The sequence below is a fragment of the Nesoenas mayeri genome, assembly GCF_963082525.1.
Source record: "Nesoenas mayeri genome assembly, chromosome: 6".
Lineage (NCBI taxonomy): Eukaryota > Metazoa > Chordata > Aves > Columbiformes > Columbidae > Nesoenas > Nesoenas mayeri.
Genome location: NC_137545.1, coordinates 34,331,414 through 34,354,591, shown reverse-complemented (window position 1 = coordinate 34,354,591; position 23,178 = coordinate 34,331,414). Strand labels below are relative to the sequence as shown.

The window sequence follows — 23,178 nt, the reverse complement described above, 5'->3', positions numbered from 1 at the left end:
GTATATATCCATATTATTTTTGCTGCACAGTAGTATTGTCTAGATTGCACTTGGAATAGTAATGCTTGTGTTAATATAACTTAATATGTATTTTAACTACAGAGATATATTTAACATATATAACATATTTTAGTGCTAGAGTTATGTTATGGTTTGACTTGATGAGCCTGAGGGTCTCTTCCAGCCCTAATGATTCAATGATTCTATATGACAGTAATGTGTGTGTATCTATATAAACTTGCAGCAAGGTGGAAAGCATTTACCTGCAGTTGTGTTAAATGTATACATATGCATGTATGTACATATATGTGCATAAACAGTCACACACACATACATACATATATATATATATACACTTTCTTTTTCTTTCTTATGCTTCCCAGTTGCGGGCTCACCCAGCTGGTAAGTCGAGGACATGCAGTTTTGGCACTGGCTGGACCAGGCTGTGCCAGCACCCCGGTGCTGCAGCCCCAGTGTGGGGTTATCTGCCCGGCACCGGCTGGGAAATGTTGGGTAGAGCCGACCTTCACATCTCTGGTGGGGTTTTTGGGCAGAAATAATATCCTCTGCTACTCTTCCTTTTCAAGAGGAATGCCTTGTGCTTGCTGTTGTAGCACCATGAGTTTAAAGCACTTTCATTTTGTGGGGCAGTATGTGTGTCTTAATGTAATGGTGGAAAAGCGCTACGTAATGTAAAGTTTTATTTCTATTCAGATTGTCACTGGGGTTTGTTTGTTTGTTTGTTTGTTTTATTCAGTGAGGCAACGAGTTCTTGGGAGACAGTCTCATGAGCTTTATTTGGGAGAAAAAAGAAAATTAAAGTTGATTGTCACAGAGCCTGAAAAAGCACTAACTGCTCAAGAGGAGGCATTGGAAGAAAAATTATTTCCCACAAAGGTGAATAAAAATTGTAAATGTAACAAGCACTTTGAAATAGTGGTGAGAGTTTCAAATCAATTACTGATATTTTGCTTTCATTTTATTTTAGGCTCTGGGTGCCATGAGCAGCCTTCAAACAAAAGGTGATTCTTCATTAAACAAACATGTTGGTGCTTTTCTCCACACTCAGCTCCAGTTCTGTGGGGAGATGTGCTCAAAGTTTCTGAGTTTCGCAGCCTGACTCAGGTGATAGAGGGAAGGAAAGGTGTCTGGCCAGAGATACTGTACACTTGATCACCAAGGATGGAGTTCACCTTGCCAGACTTAGACCATGTGCCTGGTTTTAACTCCTAAAATAGCCGTTTTAGTCAGAAGAGCATCTGCAGAGGGGGGTTTAGTTCCCTTATCCTACATAACTGCTCTAAGATAAGATCTGCATAGAGGCACCTAGATCCAAGGTCTTAATCCCAGGTCTGGTGTCTCTGTGCTCCCTGCAGCCAGGAGAGTCTGTAAAGGCAAGTGGTGCATCTCCCCAGCACCCCAGTGACTTTGGGCCCTCGTTCAACAATATTTTGCTAAGCTTTGTGATTCAGGAAGCAATCAAGAAAACAGTACTGCATACCCAAATATACTCACATCTGTGAAGAGTAAGTACTCAGCCTCAAGACAGACCAGTTAAGAAATTCTTCAGTGATTACCCCCATGTCTTTTCCTTCCTATATGAAGTCCTATTTGGTGCTATTTTGTGTGGTTTTCCTCCTTTCAAAAATTAGGTACTCAAAGTTGTCATCTACTAATTTTTAGTTACACTAGAGAAGGCCCTGAAAATCTCCAGATGCTGCTCTTAATCTCTTTGTTGGATTAGCCTAGCTTTCCGTTTTGTTTTTTTGGTACTTTCTTCATTGGACACAGTGAAACAGAGGATTCCTGTCAGAGATCTGGAAACAATAACTAGCATCTGTAGAGCTACTGCTTTCGTGGTTATTTCTTTTGGTTTCTTCTTGACCAGCTTATGCTGGTAGACCTTCAAAGGCAGCTGTCTTCTGTAGATGTTATGGGTTTGGTATCAGTTGTTGTTGTACCTCGGGAGAGCTATGAGTGGGCAGAGCAGCCTGTTTGTGCTGCCGCCTGCTCCAGCCTCCCCACCCCACACCTCTGTCTCTCTCCTTGGGGCTGCCCCTCCCAGCCAGCCTGTTGGGTGCTGCCCCAACACTGAGGGATTTTTGGGTGTTCTTGAGCAAAAGCAAGCAGAGACCTTACCCTCACACCCCTCATCAGGTGTGTGACTGCTCCACCGAGCTCCTTTCCCCTCGGTCATACCTGTCCTCTGCCACGGCCAGAGATGGTGGCCCTGGAGGTTTACACTGAGGGTGGTGAGCACCAGGGTTTCATTCGATGCTCCTCTCCCCACCATGGCACAGGGATGTACCAGTTTACCAAATTGAGAGGGGCTTATGCTCCTGCTCATATTTGTCATGGCAAAGAGTGGAGAGCTGCCTTTGGTGAGTGTGGGCATCTTGAGCACCCTGGGGTGCCTTTTGGTCTGCGCTAGTGCCCTGCCACCCTGCAGGGCTCTGTGACCGCCGTCTTCTCTAACTTGTTGGACGGTTGTGTCCCTGCATACTTGGGCGACACGCCTAGTTTACTCGAGGCACACAGAGGAACAAGTCATTCATGTTCAGGATGTTCTTTCCTGCCTCCACCTTCGTCTATCTGCAAAGCTGGAGACATTCCTCCCTCCAGCAGCCACTGGACATCTGGGGTACTCAGTGGCCACCCTTGTTATATTTTCTATCTGCAAAAATTTGTTGCGTCCCTGCCAGCCTTCTGTGCACGTGCGTCCTTCAGCGCTGTGGTGCCGCACTGGTGGTGGGAGACTGTGGTCATCAGGGGGCTTTGCATCGAGTCGTGCAGGGCTGCTGGTGGCCTGAGGTCCCTGCAGATGTCCCGAGCTGTGTTCAGGCTTGTTGTGCTTGCACATGGGCCAAGGAACTGATACAGAGGCTGAGCAGCTGTGGCCAGTTTTGGGGTTTTGATTTTATTTGTGTCTCTGACTCCGAGACATAGCAGTGACCTTGGACCTGTTTATACATGGCTCATTTTGTGCCACCAAACAAGCTGCCTACAGTCCCGCAAAATATCACATCTGGGCTGTTTTGGATCCCAAAATGTGCCAGGGTACCCTGCAGTATTTGATTGGTTAGATGAGCTCTTTTCTTGGGAAGGGAAAGGAGAGACAGGGTAAGCAAAAATCTCTTTATTCCAGGAAATGTGTACCAATATGACATATGGGTTATTTCTCTCTCTGCTGAAGGTGACACAGAAGCCTTGCAGAAGGCGGGGCGTCTTGTTCCAAACAGTGAACCCCAGGAGGAAGCTGGCTGTGCAGGGGACATCGCAGAAAAGCCTGCAAAGGCCTCATCTTCAGTGGTGTTTGAAAACATACAAGGTTGCAGCCTAAAGTGCCTACGTATGCTGTTGGAGAACATCAGCAACCTGTCAGTAGATGATGACTTCACTGTGGAAGTGATACCTGAAATAAATGTTGCTGTAGCCAGATTTATAAAAAGTATTGGTAAGACAAGATGAACACCCTCATTTATTTCCATGTTTATTTACCAGTAATAGCTTTCAGAGCTTGATTCCTCTCCTGTTAGAGATTCAGACAGTTTTGAAAATGTACCTGGACTGTAGTCTCTCAAGAAAGACGTAAGTCTTACCCAGAGCCCCATGAAAATGCCTGCGATCCAAATGTGACACTGAAAAAAGAAAATTGTGCCATATTCATTAATTGAAATTGTCTCTGTCTTATTTTGGGTTAAGATGGAGAAAATTTAGAAACAGACTGAGCATGGAGATGAGTTCTGCAAATTATTGAAGTATATAAAGTCTCAATCTGAGAAGGCGGTGAAACAGTGAGAAGTGCTTAGCCTGTACAAGAGGTGAATAAGGGGGGAACAGAGACACAGTGATGAATAGCAGAGAGTAACATGGCTGTGTGCATTTACCCTTTTTTGTTCCAACACAGAGTTATTTGGCATCAAAGATGGTTTTGCTTCCACTACAGGGAGAAGTAGACTCAGCTCATTTCTTTGCCAGAAGCGAAAGCTGGGTCTGATAACAATGCAGGAAAACACAGTCAGTTCACACTGCTTTTCTGTTTACAGATACTGAAGAATTTGTCAAAAACTGTTCACAAAACAAAAGAATTAAAGCATTCAAAATGACTGCCAGGCTTCTTGAATTGACCCAGAGCATCCAGGTTGAAAACCTGCCAGCCGGTGTTTCTGCAGACTTCATCGCCATTTATTTCGAGAGTGTGCGGAATGGAGGGGGGCCCGTGTCAGACATCCAGCTCTTCCCCGAGGAGAACTCGGCCATCATTACTTTCTGTGATCACAAAGGTAACGCTGTCCTTCACCTGACCAAACTGCTCCCAGGTGGAGGACCTGAAAGAAAATTACTGCAAATGTGGGCATTAGGGGAAGCCTGGCTTGCTGTCACTAAAGCCAGAGTACACTGTTCTGTTCTGCATTTAGAAACTCTGCTACATGTCTCTTCTTTTATGTTACCAAAGGTTCTTTTTAATACCTGCTTTATGCATGGGTTGTTCCTACTGATGGTTTTTTTCCCCCGTTTACAGAGGTTTTTATCAACATGAATTGTAGGTACAGGTACAGGTACATCTGCCAATGACTTCAGCTTTCACAGTTAGCTTTCAGAGACTAATTAAGGTCAAATATTTTCATTATCAGGGAAGAACACAGCTAAAGAACAATCTTGTTACTATTCCTGGTGAGGAATCACTGTCCTGGTTTCGTACCAGTGCAACCTCTAGTAGATATCTCTCTGTGTTAGGAGACTTAGTAAATTCTTTTACTTTAATTAAGGATATATACCAAGAGATGGTTTTTCTTCTGACTCTCAGATTTTGCTTAAGTACATTTTGTACATTAAGTTACTGTATAATTTGGATCATTGTACCATGGTTTTAAGCCCCTGACAGCATTATAATTCCTTTCCTTTGTCCATTCTGCCCATTGCCAACTGAAATGGAAGGAAAAAAAGAAAAAGGAAACAAAAAAAAGTAACAATGCACTGGCACAAAGAGTTTTATTTTAAGTTGAGAGTAAGGAGCATTTCTTAGTAGTACATTGATATGGCGCAGCTCTGTGGAGAGGTCTGCTTAGGAAATGAGAGCAAGGTGTAGCTGTACAGGTAAATACAGGCACAAGCGTATTTACCAAATTAGTTGGAGCAAAGCCTCTTACCTTGCCCCTTACAGAGTGATTTGGAAATCAGAAAGACATAAAAATAGCTCTTTCAAATTAAAAAGAAAAAAAAAAAAGAATTATTCAATGTAATAGTTCTAAGAACAGAGTCATTTTCTTAAGTTAATGACATGTATTTGTATTATGTACGTGCGCTAACTTCTAGATGTAAACACTGTCTTGGAAAAGCAGCATTTTCTGGAGCAAACACCGATTTCTGTGCATCCATATTACCACTCCCTGGGAACAGCTCTCTATGGAGACAGACCACCTATCAAGATGCCAGACCCCGTTGGGGTGCCACTAGATCCGTACATCTGGCAGTTCTTGCAGAGGCAGCCTGAACTGATCCAAGAGATCAACCAGGAAATGGCAATTTGCCATTGTGAGCTGAAATGGCCACAGGCAGATTGTGCACACCCAGAAATTATGTTGTGCCCATCGTCATCTCTCACCGAGCAGAAAAAGGCAATGATTAAGTTGATCAAGACATGGAAGCAACATGCTTCTACTGAGTTCTCGTGCATCATGTCAGGTTACGTAGCTATAAAGTGTCAAGTGAATTCAGAGGATTGGGGAGATGTGAAAAACAGATTGGTGAAAGATGTTGCTTTGATCATAACCGATATTTCTGAGGAGATGGTGGTGATTGCAGGCAAGAGAGCAGCAGTGGACAGTGCAGAGAAAGAAGTGAGGGAATGCATGGAAAAAGCCATGAAGGAAAGTAAAAGGGAAAATCAAAGCATAGAAATTTCTGTGGAAGTGATGCCAAGCAAGTATGCCATTCTGCGCAATGCTGGGTTGGAAGAGAATATTCACAAGGAATATCCGTGCTTAAAGGTCTTTTATGATGACACAAAAAAAACTGTTCACTTGTGTGGATTACCTGTAGAAGTATATAAAATCAAAGCTGACTTACTGGAAAAGATATTGAACATGCCATGTACACCAATTGCCATTGATCCCCATGTTTTCTGCTATCTACAGTGCGTAGATAATAAAACAATCTCAGAGACTTTATTCAGTAGGGAAAAAATCGATGCTTTTTATGAGCTTGAGGGTGATACTGTGTTGCTATTTGGACATGTTCCAAAAGATCTTTTAGAAGCAGAAAAGCAAATAAAGGCAAGCTTAGAATATAGGTGCATTAATGTGGAGGATGGTGAGGTCACTAAAAAGGAGCAGTGGCAGAGTCTTCTTGCCTCCTTGCATAAGAAGTACAATTCTTCCCTGGAAACTCTAGTTATCAATGAGCCTGTTGGAAAAGAAAATAAAGTGATTATTGCTGGGTTTTCTAAGGCTGTGACAGAAGTTTATCAGAAACTTAGTGATTTTATAGAAAGAAACACACACGTGGAAAAAGTAATCGTGGCTAAGTCAGCAGTGGTGGTGCAGTTTGTAGAGGAGGAAAAATCCGATGTTTATTGTGGATTGAGGAAGAAAGACGTGACAGTATGTTTTGACACCAAGAGACCTCGTATTGTCCTGAGCGGCCCAAGAGCAGAAATGGCAAAAGCAGTCACCACATTTGAAAAAATTATCTCATCCCTTTACTCGAAAAACGTGCCAATTGATAAACCAGGAGCCAAAGCATTCTTCACTGACAGGAAAGATTCATATGTTCTAGAGGCAAAGCAGAAATTTAGCTGTTTGATTAGGCTGGAAGAAGAAAAACAACAACAACAGAAGGGTGAAAAAGCTGATGATCCAGAGAAAAGAAAGCTCTACTACAAGACAATGCTGCCACATGGAGCTGTAGTAGCGGTATATAAAGGTGACTTGTGTAATTACCCAGTTGATGTTGTGGTGAACGCATCTAACGAAGACCTCAAACACATCGGTGGCCTTGCTGAGTCTCTGCTGAAAGCGGCCGGCCCGGAGCTGCAGCAGGAGTGTGACGAGCTGGTGAGGAGGAACGGCAGTTTGCAGCCCGGGTGCGCCGTGATCACGGGCGCTGGGAAACTGCCCTGCAAGAACGTCATTCACGCCGTTGGGCCCAGGTGGAGGAAGGAGGAAGCAGAAAAGTGCATGTTCTTGTTAAGAAAGACAGTGAAGAAGAGTCTACAGCTAGCTGACACATACAATCATCGTTCCATAGCTCTGCCTGCTATAAGTGGAGGGATTTTTGGCTTCCCACTGCAAACATGTGCAAATTCAATTGTATCCTCCATCAAGGAGACCCTGGAAGAATCCATGGGGGCCAATGGCTTGAAGGAGATTCATCTTGTGGATAATGTGGAAGAAACAGTTCAAGTTCTGAGTAAGATGGTAAAAAAAGTCTTTACAGCTGAATCCTCCTCCTTGGGGAACTTGGGGAACCATAAACAGAGAGAAAGCCAGGAGAAGAGAAAAGAGGATCTGCAGATAGCCAGAGATGATCTGAAGATGGTTACAACAAAAGAAGGACTGCGCATCCAAGTAGAAGAGAAAAACATTCAGGAGGCCACGGTAGGTCTTTAATTTTCCGGTTCCTTTCTAGCTCTATATAAAGATCTTCTTTAAATTCAAATAGAAAAGGAATGTAGGTAAATTAAATTGTTTTACAAGGCAATTGCTACATAAGGAAACAACAGCTGCATGCTACCTACACAAGGATGCAAGCTTGCAAAACTGATGGATTTCAGGTTGGGATCTGTCACTTTGCAGCTGTTTCTTGTGGGCAGCTTTGAATTTCAGGATGTTTCATTCCCAGCTAGGCTTTATTTGTTCTCCAGATCTGAGGGCAACATGTTAAACGCTTTGCTTTTTTTTTCTGAAAGTATTTATATGATCTGTAGCTACCCAGGTTGGATATTACGGGAAATCAGCAGCTTTCTGGGCTGCTGCTGTGAGTCTTCCTAACAGGAAGGATGTAGCTTATTGGTTTTAGTTCCTTTCTCTTTGGATGGGTTAAAGATGCAGAAAAGCAGCCTCATAGAAGAGTGCATGCTTAGATTGCTTTGCCAAAGTCTAGACCTCATTCTACTTATTTTTGCCCTCTATTTTATTTTTTCCTTTTTTTTTTTTCTATCAAAGAGTTGAATTACTACTCATCTAGGCCATCAAGACCATATTTACACTTCTGATATAGCTTCTTTCCTTTATATTTTTTCCTTCAGTGATCAAAAGTGTATCTCAATAAATTTCTCTCTCTACTGCCCCGATTTCTCTTTTTTGAGAGTTTAAAGGCTCCCTAAATCATTATTATTATCATCCTGTTCTTTCAATATTAATTAGGTCTGTTGTCATTTTGTTGCCTGTAAAAACCTATTCCAATAAAAGAGCAATAGAAGATGTAAAAAAATCTCAATATGACACGTATTTAAAACACTTCATAATTAAAAGACTGTTTCCTGATAGAGCTGCAAAGCAAACACCAGGCTTTGGGGTTTTGCCTGTTTTACTTCATGGAAGTACAACCATCTCACTTCACATCGTTTTGGTGCGAGGGGTGCTACTTTTCTGATTAGGTGTAGACAATCCCACTGTAGTGAAAGGAAGGTTAAACTTTCTACATTACGTATTCCTTATATGAAACATATATTTTGCATCCTGCAATGATGCTAGAGAAGAAGGAACAGCACTTCTTCACAAGGAAATGTAGGAAAAGCTGGGTCTGAGGAGAGGGGATGAGGCAGACTCCAGAGGGTGGGTTTATTTCACCTGCCCAGATGTTGGCACCTGCATGGGACAAGGTGAGTCACAGCCTTACCTCCACTGAGGGTGTGACAGTGATGGATGGATGGCTGGATGGATGGATGGATGAATGGATGGATGGATGACCTGCTCACATGTAGGTACCTGTGGTGCTGGTGCTCGCAGTGGATCAGATGCTGCCTATCGTAGGTTTCCTACAAGTCCAGGAACACTCAGGATGCAGAAGCTGCACTGAAAATATATTTTTGTTCTCCATTGGCATCTCGATTTTCATGCTATACATTGCTTCGGTAGTGTGGTTAGTCTTGATGCATATTTTCACTTGAAGTCTGGCTACAGATATTTTCATTGGAATTTTGTTGCAGACGGACGTTATTGTCAACAGTGTTGGCACAGACCTGAAGTTTGGCGTGGGGGCTCTTTGCAAAGCCTTGCTGGAAAAGGCTGGATCAGCGCTCCAAGTAGAGTTTGATGAAGAAAAACAAAGACAGGCTGCTGGTCAAGGGCATGTGCTCTGCACCAGTGGATGTGCTCTGGCCTGCCAGTCTGTGCTTCATGCCATACTTCCCATGTGGGATGGAGGAAAAGGACAGGCCCTGAAGGTACCTTTTGATTATTATTTTTTTAAAATTTATTTTGAAAAAACATGGCATGCTATCCTGAAGTTTCAGGATTTAGAGTAACTAGTTTAGATGACTCAACTCCATTTATTTCTACTGGAGTGACCTTGAAGATGTCTTGATGCACTGAGAGCTTTTTCTCTTACCAGCATAGTCTCTATGGAACTAAAATAAATGATGCCTTTTTTTTTAAAAAAAGAAATGGATCTTTGCTGTGTTTTACAGACCCTAGAAGATATAATCAATTCCTGTTTGAAGAAAACTGAAGAACTTGGACTGAAATCAATTGCCTTCCCAGCTATTGGAACTGGAGGATTTCGATTTCCTAATCTCCTTGTTTCTAAGTTAATGTTTGACGTGGTATTGAAGTTCAGTAGTAGTCACGCTCGCAAGACTCTCCAGGAAGTTCATTTTTTCTTGAATCCATCAGATGCGGATAACATTCAGGTAGATCTTCCTGGGACAAAGCTGGTTATGTCTTATACTGTTCTAGTTACGGCTTAACAATACATTTTAGTTATACTGCTTTCTTAAGGGAATAATTTAGGATTTTCTTACTGCCGTGGGCTGGTGACAGTGTTATATCTCTCCAGTGGCTTATGTAGTGTCTTGATATACAAACTCTCAGCAAGCACAAGTTGCAGACAAAATTTGCCTCACTGCTGGCACTGTGGACATGTGTAGGTGCTCACTCATCTTTTGACAGAGGGGTTCTGGCAACGCACAGACAGGATCTGTTGTCACACTGTCCACACTGAGGCTTCCACGACTATTAATGATGCCTAAACACAACTGTAAAATGCATCAGTAGCAAGAGTTGCATGACTGTTAATGTTCATTAGAGAAATATTCAGTATATAAACTTGGTACCTTTTTCCTCTTTTTAGGCTTTTACCACTGAACTGGAACTTAGGGTGGCTGAAAGTCACAATGCTGCAGCGCCACAGTCCAGTGAGTTGTGCAGGGGCAGCGGGTGGGATAGGAGGGAGAATGTAACTGCTGTAAAGTGGTTTTACATTTATCAGGAAACATGAAATGCCATCAAGACACAGAGCATTTTTTTCCTCCTAATGGACTGGTATTCTTAGACTCCATTTATAAAAATCTTTAAGAGGAATTTCTTTTTGTTGAGGGCATGCTCATTTCTTAGTGAAGCCAGTCTTACCACCTACTCAAAGGGTACAAGAACTTGGTATCACTTTGCCCAATGAGCCATAAGTAACATGTATTTCTGTACCTTTAATCTTCTATATAGAGATATACAGAAAGGATAATTTTCTTGCTAATTATGGTAATGTGACACAGTAGCAAAAACCTATGAGTGAACAGCATCAACAGCAGAGGCTTATTCATAGGAATATATAGCACTTTCTTCTCTGTTGCTGTATCAGTGAGGTGAAGTTAAGAGTGCGCAGATAAAATATGGATTGGATAACTTTACAGTAGAAATAAGGAACAGTTTTATGTCTGTGAGAGTAACAATGAAATAACTTACAAGAGTGGTTTGCTGGGATTACCAACACTGGCAATGCTTAAGCTGGATGCTCCATTGCTTGTAAAAGTTAATTCCGGGAACTCTGTTACAGAGCTGGTCAGATGAGATAACCCCAAGAGTCCTTTCTGAATTAATTTTTATTGCATTTACGGGAATAGAAATTGTTTCACTTTCACAGTATTTGAACAGGAAGAAAACTGCATTTCCTGCTTTTGGAAACGGAGTCAAGAGAAAGGCAAAGACTCCCTATGTCCACCACACTGATCTAAAGTATATTCCTTAAAAGGATAAGTTGAAGTTTCCAGTAGTAGAAGAGAACAATACCCCAAACTAGAGAAGTGTTTCCAGGTTTTGGGTTGGTTTGTTTATTTGTGTGGTTGGGGTTTTTTATTTGTTTGTTTTTGGGGTTTTGTTTGTTTGTGTTTGTTTTGGTTGGTTGGTTGGTTGTGTTTGTTTGTTTATATTTTTGTTTCCTTTGCAGGATTCATTAAGCCTGTTTCAACTGAAGTACTGGGAGTTCATGAAATGCAGATTGGTTCCATTGCAGTTCAAGTAATTACTGGAGATATTACCAAAGAAGATACAGAGGTTATTGTAAACATATCAAATTCAACATTTGATGCCCAAGGAGGTATTGTATTGAAAATGTAGTTCTTTAGTGATAAATTTGGGCTAGTTTTTAGAAGAGGATAGGGGAAAAAAATGTCCTTTTGTGAAACTCCTATGAAGGATTTTTCAGATGAGAGAGTTGTGTTTAGTCTGGAAGCAGGTCTTGAACAGGTTTTTTTTATGTGTCCTGAATATTCCATGTACTTTCCAAACTACTCAAACAGAAGGCAGCAGACCAGATTTTTCTTGTTTAAAATCAAAAAAATGCTTAAATAGAAGGGAATTTTTGGATCAAATAGAATTTGTCAAGACTGCTCTGGTCCTGGTATATTTCACTGTAAACCAAAGCCCTGGTTAAGTAAATGGACCTGTAAGAAGCAGAGGATTCTTCAGTGACATTGCGAATTGCAACCATGAAACATCAAATGATGTAATTCAAAGCAATCAGAGCGCTTGCTGAGGGCTATACCACTGGCTGGTGAAATGATGACATGGGAGTTATTCTTAATGATTTCTAATCACTAATGAAGTCAGTGTTCTCTTCGCAGCCAGTGCAAAGAGAGGATGCATGGAGGGTACTTGGGGGAACTGGCAAGGTTCTGCACTTTGTCTACCCACACGAGAATTGTGGTATTTGCAGAGCACAGAAGATGGGCAGAGTTTTGACTAGAAATAGCTAATTTGACTTAACGAATGTGTATGCTTTTCTTGTATGATTTAAGGGGTCTTCAAAGCAATTATGGATGCCGCTGGTTCCCAGGTAAAAGAAGAATGTCGTCAATATGGTATGTTAAGGCATACTATTTGGGGTTTTTTCCTCTGTGTGTGGTTGTGGTTTCTTTGTTTGTTTTTTGTTTTGTGTGTGTGTAGGTTTTTTTGGTTTTGTTATGTTTTGGTTGGTTGGTTTTGTTCTCTCTGAAAACTTAAAGTTGTTCTATAATACTCTACTCTGGTGTAATTATTTTATCTGAAAAAAACAGCTTTCACTTCTAGGAATTTTGAAAAGTCATGTTGTTGTTTTGACACCTACTTTGACAATTTTTCTTTTCACGACTGAACAGAAGATAGATACAGTTTTCTGATGCTAATAAGTGCTGGGAAAGTAACATAATGTAAGATTTTACCCCTGAAACTACTTAAGTGTGTTCCTGACTTAAAAACCAGAAACAGTCCCATTGTCTTGAGCATAATTTTTAAGCTCGTCTGCTGTCAGCTACAGGAGAGCTGAAGTTTTGAAACTTAACAAAGTGATAGAAGACTGCCTTTTGGTGTAAGCACATGCAGAACTGGCTTTTAAAAGCTAATAGCAAATCTGGGTTTATATTCACAAATACATAATTATTTTTTATTGCAGTAAAGTAACACTGCTTATCGCCCTGATCACGAGTTCTTCTGTAGTCTGTATTCTGTTCCTGCTCTGAGTCCAGATGTTAACTTTTAAGATGGAGTTTCCTGGATAGTTTTCCCAGCCTTGGCTCTGCAGGCTCTCCCTGTTTATCAGCCAAATCTCAGCGTATAGAGAGCATCTTACAATCCATTGTTACCTTTGTGACCAGTGAAGTGCTGTGTAACTCTGTGTCCATCAGTCCATTCATCCTCACAATATCACTCCATTTTGAGGTGTTTGTATTCAAACATGAGTGCTCTGAAGAAACAGGAATGTTGTTTTAAAGATTCCATACCACAGTTAGATCAGTTGATTGTTACCTTGATATTATTTTTCATATTCAGCTCTTCCGCAGAATAAGACTTTGAAATTTCAAGGAATAAGTGGAATAAGAAAGGATTTGTCATATAAATGAATTGTGCATGTTCTACTTGCATGCTTTAGAGAGAAGTGAGCTATATTTAAATTCAACATAAATTTTTACATTGTACTTAATAAGAAACTACTTTGTTGCAGAGATGTCAGGAAATTGGAGAACACACGATTGCTTGAATTACTTTCTCAAAGAAATTCTACAATCAGAATATTCACAGAGAAAACTGGAATTAACTAAAACCAGGATAATACAGCTCACAGTGGATTTCGTTCCACTTTTCCCACTTCTAGCATGAATATAACCATCTGTCTTATCAGAAGACATAGCCACTTTGAAAATGTTATGTCTCCTTCTTTATCTTCTGTCTTCCAGCTGGGAAACTGCAAAGTGGCTTTATTACTACACAAGGTGGAAACCTGTTGTGCAGTAAAATCATCCACTTGATTCACGACAACAACGTGAAGAGTCAGGTCACCAAAGTGCTTAACGAGTGTCAGCTAAGGATGTACAAATCTGTCGCCTTCCCAGCAATTGGAACAGGTTTGCATTTTCTTGGGAAAGTGATGAGGGCTGTGTTGGGGATAGCTCAGAAACTGGGACAAAGTTATTGTGATACCTTTGATATGGGTAAGAGTAGACTTGTACAAGAAACTCCGTAAACTGTGAGTTCTTAAAGTTCATTGTAGTCAGTTCAAACACCACCTGCACACTTCAAAAATGCTGGGGTTTTTTAAGTATAAATGTTACAGTCAATATCGACTGAGCAAGAACAACTAAAGAAAAGGTATTGCTCCATAAGAGATATTCTGCCTCTGAACAGACAGTGTATCTCAGCTGGCCACTCGGCAAACTTCCCATAGACCTTGCTTTGGGATTTCAACCACATGAGAGGGCTGGAGTGGGGCTTTGTAGGTGGAGAAAGCTGGAGTTGTCCTGAAACCTTGACTTTACCTGGCTGACTGCAGAAATTGTGGGCTGGGCACAGAGTACTTGCAGTTTACACCTTTGATAGGTCTTGTTTCAGCCCACCTGCTTCAGGGGAAGGCTGGAGGGACTCAAGCTTATTTGGCTTAAGCTTTTGGTTATCTTGGAGAGCACGGCTTGAAGAAAGCAGGGTGTCCTTCTCACACCAAGGCTCCTCTTGACTGGAAAAAGAAATGACAAGCTGGTCCTTGCTCAGCGAGCCAGGGTAGGCTGGGAGCTGGTGCGTGGGTCAGTGTTTGGACTCCACAGCAATAGTTAGGGCAGGTTTCCAGGATGGCCACTGTCATCTGTATGCTGGTGTCACGACAGCTGTCCAAGGGATGCTGTGGCTGAAACGGGCGGGGGTCCCACCAACGTTTCAGATTAAGCTTTAGGTTGCACTTCAGGCTTGTTGTAGGGGAATGAAGCAGTTCTTTTGAGCTTGATGATCCTGTTTGTATGCTGGAATACAAACACACTTGTGCCAAAATCCTCCACTGATTTTTATTTGGTTTGACGTAGGTACCCATTTTAAAGATGGGGATAGTGTTAGGGATGTGTGGGTTTAAAAATACTGGGGGGATGCTGAGGCTGAAGTGCTTGTTGGAACCTCAAAGTAAACAGGGGGAGAATCTCCAAAGGACTTCCCAGGTCTGTGTAGGGTGTCAACTTCTTCGTCATAGGCTTAGGTGTAAAGCTGAGGTTAAACCTGGGGCTTTGGCCAGAAAGCATAATGGGGGAAGAGAGAGGGACACCAGTCTGTATGAGCTGGGGACATGGTGTCTGTTTTCTGGATGCTGCCTTCAAGTACTGTTCACTGATAAGTACTTCTTATTTTTGTTTAGGTCGGGCAGGACAGAAGCCAGCAAAGGTCGCTGATGACATGCTCGATGCTATAGTGGAATTTGCAAGTAAAAGATCAGTGCAGCATTTGCAAAAAATTAAAATTGTCATCTTCCAGACAAATATGCTCAGTGACTTTTACGAAAGCATGAAGGCAAGAGAAGATTCAGATTTACCCACAACAGATTCATGGATGTCTCTGTTGAAATGTAAGTGTGTTTTCCATGTGCATGGGCACATAAAAGTAAAGATCTTTTATTTACAACTAATAATTACCATATATTTCTTCACAGCATTTTTTTGGCCCCCCAAAAAATCCACTGAGAAGAAAAAGCCTGTGGTTTTGGAGAAGAAAGTTGATTTAGCCACGTTTCAAATTTGTGGTGAAAGCCAGAAAAATGTGGATGCAACTGAGTCATGGATAAAGGATTTAATTTTAAAGGAACAGTTTGAAAACGTTATCTCAGATGAGCTAATTGGAAATTTTGATGAGAGACAAATTGCTGCTTTGGCAGAAATCCAGAGAAGAAATCATGTTACCATTCACGTTGAAAGTGAACTTTCACCCCCTTGCATTAAAATTTCTGGTATTAGTAGGGATGTTGGTTTTGTTTCTGTGGAAGTTCAAAAAATGATCCAAGAAATGAAGGATACTGAAGAAGAACGATCCAGGGCAGAACTTGTTTATAACCTGGTAGAATGGAGGTATCCAGGAAGCAATGATAACTTTGTCGCTTTTGATAAACTGACAAATATGCAGCTGGAGGATGCCAAAATGGCTAACAAAACACATCTGACTGTCAAAATTAAAAAGAAGAACTACAAGGTGGATCTGAATACTCTACAGGCTAATGATGGCCAAGGAGAAACTATAAGCATTCAACGTGTGCCAAAGAATGAAGGTAAATTACAGCTTAATAAAACCCCCCTCTAATAGAGATTATTGAACCCCCCCTTCCCGTCACCCTCCCCCCTTTTGCTTGGTTTTGGGTTTTTTCAGTTTTTTTCCCCTGGCCATGGCATAGCCAGCGGGTTTAGTTTCATAATCAGTGTCAGGGATGACTGAAATCAGAACATCTATTTTAAATACAAATATTATCCATACATATGTGACTATGCTCAAGTCTGACAAAGTAGCTTATGAAGAATGTGTAAAGTTCTGTGGTTTTCAAACTTATTTTAGTTAGATATTGGTATGGGGAAAATTAGAATAGAGAAAACGTGAGGTCTTAATGGTGCATTACAGAGCCAGTGACTGAAGAGAATGTTTTTTGGAATAAATTATTGCATAAGGTACTGTCCTCTCAGCCCTCTATATGCAGCCAGTGTATAGAACGTGCCTGCAAAACTGAGCTAGGACTCTGTGCTAATAATGCAGTCTCTGTTTTGCAGATAAACTGCCTGTGCAGTGGGAAGACATGCAAGCGGAACAGGTCAAACTGGTGGATCTCAAGCCGTCATGTCAGGAATACCTGAATGTTCAGGACAAATTCAAGAAAACTTGTCCCAACTTTGTCATAGAGAAGGTGAAATCCTATTGGGGGGGAGGGGGAATGAATTGTTGGGCCGAAAATGTTAATAGATTTTCTACATATTTGTTTGGAAGGTGTCTGCAACCTAATACACCTTTGCTGTGTCGGTGCTGTGCAGGGTGGATATGAATCAAATCACATTTCCTAAGAGTTGCCCTGCCATTTCTGCCTTCTGATAGTGCAAAACCAGTGACCATCAGGCTTCAGGCTGACTCTGTGTTCAGCTGATGTGGTACTCATTAGTTAATGTGGTATTTCCAATTAGGAAATTTTATATTGAAATGGGAGCATGAGAAAATGCATTCAGAATACAGAGGAAAATACAAAGACCTTGCAGACTGGCCATAAAGCTTTTTACTGTTTTACCACTTCTTCCTGGTCAGTCCCAGAGCCTTCCATGCTAGATTGTTGGCTTTAACCAAAGCATCAAGGTCTGATCTCGCATATTGAAAAGGTTGCAACACAGGGCACAGAGATTTAATTGCCAGGGAGAAGGTGGAATTATTCAGTGTCAGGAAGAGTGAGAAATAGCAGAAAATATTATGAGATTAAGAGTGAAAATATATGTTTGAAAAATGTTCTTACATCATGAGATTCCATGAGCGTGGTCACTAAGACACAAATAGAGCAAAATATTTGTGTACAATAGAAAAAAATCAGGTAATGGCAAGAAGTCTTTTCCCATTGAAAATGGAAACCTATTACATTGATGCCTTTAACATTATACTTTGCAGACACACTGTTTCCCCTTGTTGCAAATGGATTTTTTTTTTTACATGGCTTCGATTGAGCAGCAATTTAGGATTTATTAATACTTTGTGGTATATTACAAGGTTAGGTTTTATAATTACTAATAGCACTTAATCATCAGCCAATTTAACAGAGTGATTCAATAACACTTATTATAATCAATCAAAATAGAGACTTAATTAAAGATTCATAAATGGCAAGGTTTGTGCTAAACTTACAGCAGGGTTTTCTTAGCTAAAAACCACAGACACACACCTCACAGTAAATTAAAACACGCACAGACAGGCAAACAAACAGACAAAGCAGTTCTAAAATTAAATCACACACGAAAAGGTGAACCCCTGATTAAAATTTCCCTTTCATGAGTTTTTATAAATTACTCACCTTTATGTCTTGACATTCATCAGCAGACCATGCAGAATTAGGCCTTTGGAACCTTGCAAAATCATCAGTAGACATCACTGAATCTTCAAAATCCACCCTGGAGGTGTCCCAGTCAGGAGGAGACAATGGGTCACAGCCTGACACCATCCAGGAGAGCTCAAAGGGTCTGGCTTTCGGATCGCTATTTATAGGGTTGCGAGGTAATTGACTTTGGTCAGTATTTTTCCATTTCAGCCACAACTCAGGCTCACCTGGTACTTCCCAAGTTGGGTAACATTTCATTAATAGGAGTTTCAGGTGCAATCACGGAGCACCTGGTTGTCCCATCTCACTCTCAAGACCCATGTTGACCTGCCTTGGGATCAACAAGCGAGGAGTCCCAGTTCATTTCTACTCACTCCACTGGTGATCAAAGCAGGAACGCTTGTAAGCAAGCTTACAACACGATGTCGGATTGCCTTGAGATTGACAGGTGGTCCTGCGGGAGTCTGTACCACCACAGCCCCTCAGCTCTGTTCACATTGTTGGCAGAGGGACCCAGGAACATCTATCCTCCCACCAATTCATTTTTATACAGGAGGAAGTAATTTTGACTTCCAAGCTGATATCTGGAAGAGAAATTCGATGTGATGCTATTGCTACAGTCTGTCCTTTAGTGAGAAAATCATCAGTAAAGATGCTTAGGATGCACAGAAGACATCTCACCCCATTGCCTATAGCAGTGGTACAACATGTTTCTAAAACTGACAGTGCACAGCTATCGTGATTCCTCTGTACCTGGTATACAAGACAAGACAAAAGTATACCGAAAATTACCAAGCTTGACAACTGCTTTTAAGCTACTTTAGTTTCAGGAGGCTCATGTGTTCAGTTCCCCCAGGGTACAGTGAAAATTATGGTCATTCTTTCAGTTTGGTTTAGTTTTAATGTTTTTTCTGCCATGATAAATATTGGTCCCTATCAGTATAAATATAGTTCTATTTTGTAACTTTGCAGATTGAAAGAATACAAAATCCCATCCTCTGGCAGACATACCAAACAAAGAAAATAGCTGTCTGTGCTAAGAACAAATACAAAGTTAATGAGAGGTTGCTATTTCATGGGACAGCTGCATCTTCACTAAGGACGATCAACTACTCTGGATTTAATCGTGGGTTTGCTGGAAAGAACGGTGAGTCATTATCCAAAGCAGTTAATTTCCTAGATGTATGTGAGGTGCTACGGAATGTCAATATGGTCAGCACAACATGATGACTGAATCAAGTTGGAGAACAAAATAATAAACGAGTCCAGAGCGTAATGTATATGGTCAGAGGAATTAACCTGTTAATCCCTTGTTGATGAATTCCAGCATCTAGAGGGTATCAGAAGCAGCTCACCTGCTCTGAAAACAAGCCCGGGCAGCTTCTGAGTAATGTTTTGTATGATCTATCTGCCTACAGTAAGGAACAAGGACTGCTGTTCAACATCCTCAACTGAGATACCAACCGCTAGTTGCTGGTATCTCCTCTCTTCTTAGACAAAGGCAGGTAGCAAAGTCAAGATGCAGGTACTTCTCCTGTTGCCTCCAAAGATAAAGACAGCACAAGCAACCAGAAGATCCCACTCCCCTACCATTTTTATGCACATAAAATCAGTTGAAATTAATGAATTAATCCTTCCCTTTTAATAGTTGTCAAGCACAACTATTAAATATTTAGCAGAAAGACTTTCTGCATTAGTTCAAAGATTGTTTTGTCCAGTTCCTCTAGTACAGTCATGTTATGTTTATCATTTGGTAGCATTCAAAGATTAAATACAGGATCCAAAGAAGTGGAACTGGGGCTGAACTGAGGAACCAGTTGCTCTTAGAGGTCCTGCAACTTTACTTCAAAAGTCCTTACTTTCTCTTCTTAATGTTTTCTTCCTTAAGACACACTTGTACATGCCTAGGGCTGACCTATTCTTGAGAGAGACAGTCAGCTTAACTCAGATTTAGTTGATACTTCAGTGTGGTCTGGATCCGAAAGTAGACATTTCTCTGTCTGGATCCTCTGGAAGTACTTACGCTGATATTTTCTTGAGGAAATGAAGCCCAACCAACGTACATGAAATACATCAGGCTGTGCACAAATAGAAATGGCAGTCACCACTTCTTTTTAAAAAGTGACTAGAGGAGATGTAGTTTTGCTTTCTTGCTCTTTGGTAGTACGAGGAGGTTGGATTTACCTGGGAAGCAAGAGCCCTAGATCCCCATGTCCTCTCTTTGCCTGTGAGGATTGACATCCACCTCTCATCTCAGCCACGATTTATGACAGGAAAGGCTTCCCTTCGGTCAGACACCCAAAACATCCAAAGATCAGAGCAGACAGATAGGAAGGACCTGCCTGCCTTGAACAGCTTTCTACCAACGTCAGAAAGAAAACCTCTGTCTCAGACAAAGAAATGTGATTTGCTCTAACTTGCTGTGAAGTGTAAATAGAAAACTGTAATAACAATGATTTAGTCATTTTAAGTTGACGAGGTTCTGCAGATTTGCAATTTGATGGACTGCAGGCTAAACATTGGAGAGAGGAACCCTTTTCCCTGTAGGAAAGAGCAGTCAAAACCTGGGTGTCGATATTTAACCAACATCTAAGTGGACTCGTATCCGGTTCTGATAGAAAGGACTATTACTTGAATTTGCTGTTTAAACTCTAACCAAATCTATAATTTCTGCAGAGTAAAAAATAAAGGGAAGCTTTAGAGATTCTTATGGGAAAAAGAACGCTAACTATATTTGAAAATGTTGTGTTTCCAAACAGCTGCGAACTTTGGAAATGGAACCTACTTTGCTGTTGATGCATGTTATTCTGCTCAGGATATTTATTCCAAACCGGACACGAATGACAGAAGATACATGTACTTGGCCCGTGTCCTCACCGGGCAGTACTGTGCTGGGAGCAAAGGACTAATCATGCCCCCACCAAAAAACCCAGCAGATCCTACAGACCGCTATGACAGCGTGGTTGATGATGTGAATAACCCAACAATGTTCGTCATATTTAATGACCATGAGGCATATCCTGAGTACCTTATTACTTTCAAAAAATAGAATATTCTTACTAGTCGGGGAAATTTCAGTGCCTTTTACATGTGGGAATTAACGGGGCACTTTTTGATCCTTGTTTGCATCTAGCCATCTTAAACAAAGTGGTTATTTGTCTCTGTTTTTAAATATGTCTTGAAATTATCAACACATTGAGGCCGGGATAAGAAAATATTAGGATTCTATGATTCTATCTCAAGACTCACATTTTAAATTTAGTTATTGAGAGATGTAGGCAAGAACTGTGAGAACAGCCCCGATCTCTTCCTACACAAGGTCAGTGCATCTATGGATGTTCCTGTTTCCAGTATTCACCATAAAGACCCAAGTGGCTGGCTGCCTGTGAGGATTTATTTAAAATACTCCATGTCGGGAGAATAACTTCACTCACCAACAGAGTTTTCAGTCATTCTCAGACATTCACTCACCCTTGTTGGTGTTAAGAGTCCTGAAGAAAAAAAAGTCCAGTATTGAACCTACACTTTGCATTCATTGTTAAACTCCTCCTTATTCTGTTGTGCCATACTTTGTTATTCCCTAGGTATATATTCCTATATTCATACCCATTTCTTAGGGGAATTCTCCATGGTCCCTCGCATTACATACTTGCAACTTCCACGTACAAAGTCTTTGCTTCGGCAGTTTTCAAGACAGTAAAGAGGGACTTTTAATTTCTTCTGTTCAGTACCAAAACATCAACCCTTCTGTAGAATTAGCAATTTGCAGAGAGAAACTTATAAGAGCATAACTCAGTTATCACGCTTCAACGATTTTAGAATTTTTAAAGTTCTGTAAAGCAATAAATAATGGCATTAGTACATCTTTGCAAGCTATACACTTAAATACAGTGATAATCTTACAACTGCCAATCAAAAGCCATATACGTCGCTTTAATAAAAGTATTTTCAAACAGCTGTTGTATTACTGAGTCGTTCTTTTCACAAAGGAGCGCACTTCAGCAGAAGTGTTGCTTTACCTTTGAATATCTTTATGTTACAGTGATGCTACAACTAGTGAGAAGCTGAGAAGGCTTAGAAGACAAAATTGTTTTCTTGTATTGTCTGAGTGACAGATTTGTGCATACAGACTCCAGCTGAAATTATTCTGCCTTAGTCCGAAGGAGTGTCTTAAAACTCACTGGAATGTTCTCGTTGCCTGCAAAGGGGAATAGTCCTTACAGTATCTGTAGGTGGCAGGTGGGAACATAAATTCTGCTCTTCACAACAGATGCCCATGCAACACTTCCAATGAATGTCCTGCGTGAATTCCTATTTAAAGCAAAACTGATTTTAACCTTCTCCTGTTTTAACAGATTTTTGCTCTCTGTGGAAAGGTGAGGAAGCTTTTCTCCCTTCTCTGCTTTTTTAGGTGCTTTTCTGTATTGTGGAAATGCTGCATCAGCCAGAGCCACTGGGTTTAACTGGCAGCACCAGGCACCCACCAGCTTCTCCCGCTGTGGTCCCCAAGCTGCTGGGGGAGCTGGGTCACATCACTTCCCATGTGCGTGGCCCTCATCTCATTATCAGTGAATACCCTAGAAATCAGCAGGAGCTGCAAGATGAAGCACTACAAAACCACAATTTTTATCCCCAGTGGTGGTGGTAATAGAAGTTTCTTTACTAGTTTCTGTACTAGAAACTCGGGGACGCTCTGTGGTATAGTGTTTGTGGTCTGAGAGGCTGGGGAAAAAAAGCTGTATTGCGTATGAAAAATGAAATCTTGGCCCTGGACTCAAGCTCTGGGCTGGGCTGGCTGAAGGAGAACTTTTGCTTTTAGGCTGTAGGATTTCACACTCACGGCTGGCAGCAAAATCCTCAAAGTGCAGGACTATCTAGAGAGAGAGAAGTGGGTCCTGGCAGGAGAATGAGGGATCTGGCTGAGCTGAGGACCTGGCACCCCAGCCCAAAACCGGCTTTCATAGTGGCAAGGCAACCCAAGTGCTGGTGCAGGCACTGAATGGCATGTGGCTGTGTGATGCACAGCTCCCCACTGCACTGCATGGATGTAACTGGGTTGCACTGCACAGCACTGCATCACGCCGTGCTGCGCCTAAACTGGGTTGCATCACACAGCACTGCACGTGCTACATCACGGAATCACAGAATGTTAGAGATTGGAAGGGACCTTGAAAGCTCACCCAGTCCAATCCCCCCGCCGGAGCAGGAACACCCAGATGAGGTTACACAGGAACGTGTCCAGGTGGGTTTGAATGTCTCCAGAGAAGGAGACTGAACAACCCCCCCGGGCAGCCTGTTCCAGTGTCTGTCACCCTCACTGAGAAGAAGTTTCCTCTCAAATTTAAATGGAACCTCCTGTGTTCCAATTTGTTCCCACTGCCCCTTGTCCTACCATTGGTTGTCCCCGAG

The 23,178-nt window shown here is 41.5% G+C and overlaps 1 protein-coding gene across 1 annotated transcript in view; it reads left to right on the top strand.

Annotated features, from left to right (window-relative positions):
• PARP14 (poly(ADP-ribose) polymerase family member 14) overlaps positions 1-21,685 on the top strand; it is a 42,464-nt gene extending 20,779 nt beyond the window's left edge. The window contains exons 20-33 of the mRNA XM_080346971.1: positions 3,194-3,454; positions 4,047-4,283; positions 5,311-7,598; positions 9,152-9,388; positions 9,632-9,853; positions 10,294-10,357; positions 11,383-11,532; positions 12,233-12,295; positions 13,646-13,813; positions 15,082-15,288; positions 15,373-15,981; positions 16,472-16,605; positions 18,742-18,916; positions 20,529-21,685. Of these exons, the coding sequence (XP_080203097.1) occupies positions 3,194-3,454; positions 4,047-4,283; positions 5,311-7,598; positions 9,152-9,388; positions 9,632-9,853; positions 10,294-10,357; positions 11,383-11,532; positions 12,233-12,295; positions 13,646-13,813; positions 15,082-15,288; positions 15,373-15,981; positions 16,472-16,605; positions 18,742-18,916; positions 20,529-20,818 (5,105 nt within the window). The 3' untranslated portion in view covers positions 20,819-21,685. The remainder of the gene's footprint in view (positions 1-3,193; positions 3,455-4,046; positions 4,284-5,310; positions 7,599-9,151; positions 9,389-9,631; positions 9,854-10,293; positions 10,358-11,382; positions 11,533-12,232; positions 12,296-13,645; positions 13,814-15,081; positions 15,289-15,372; positions 15,982-16,471; positions 16,606-18,741; positions 18,917-20,528) is intronic.
• Positions 21,686-23,178: the final 1,493 nt, after the last annotated feature.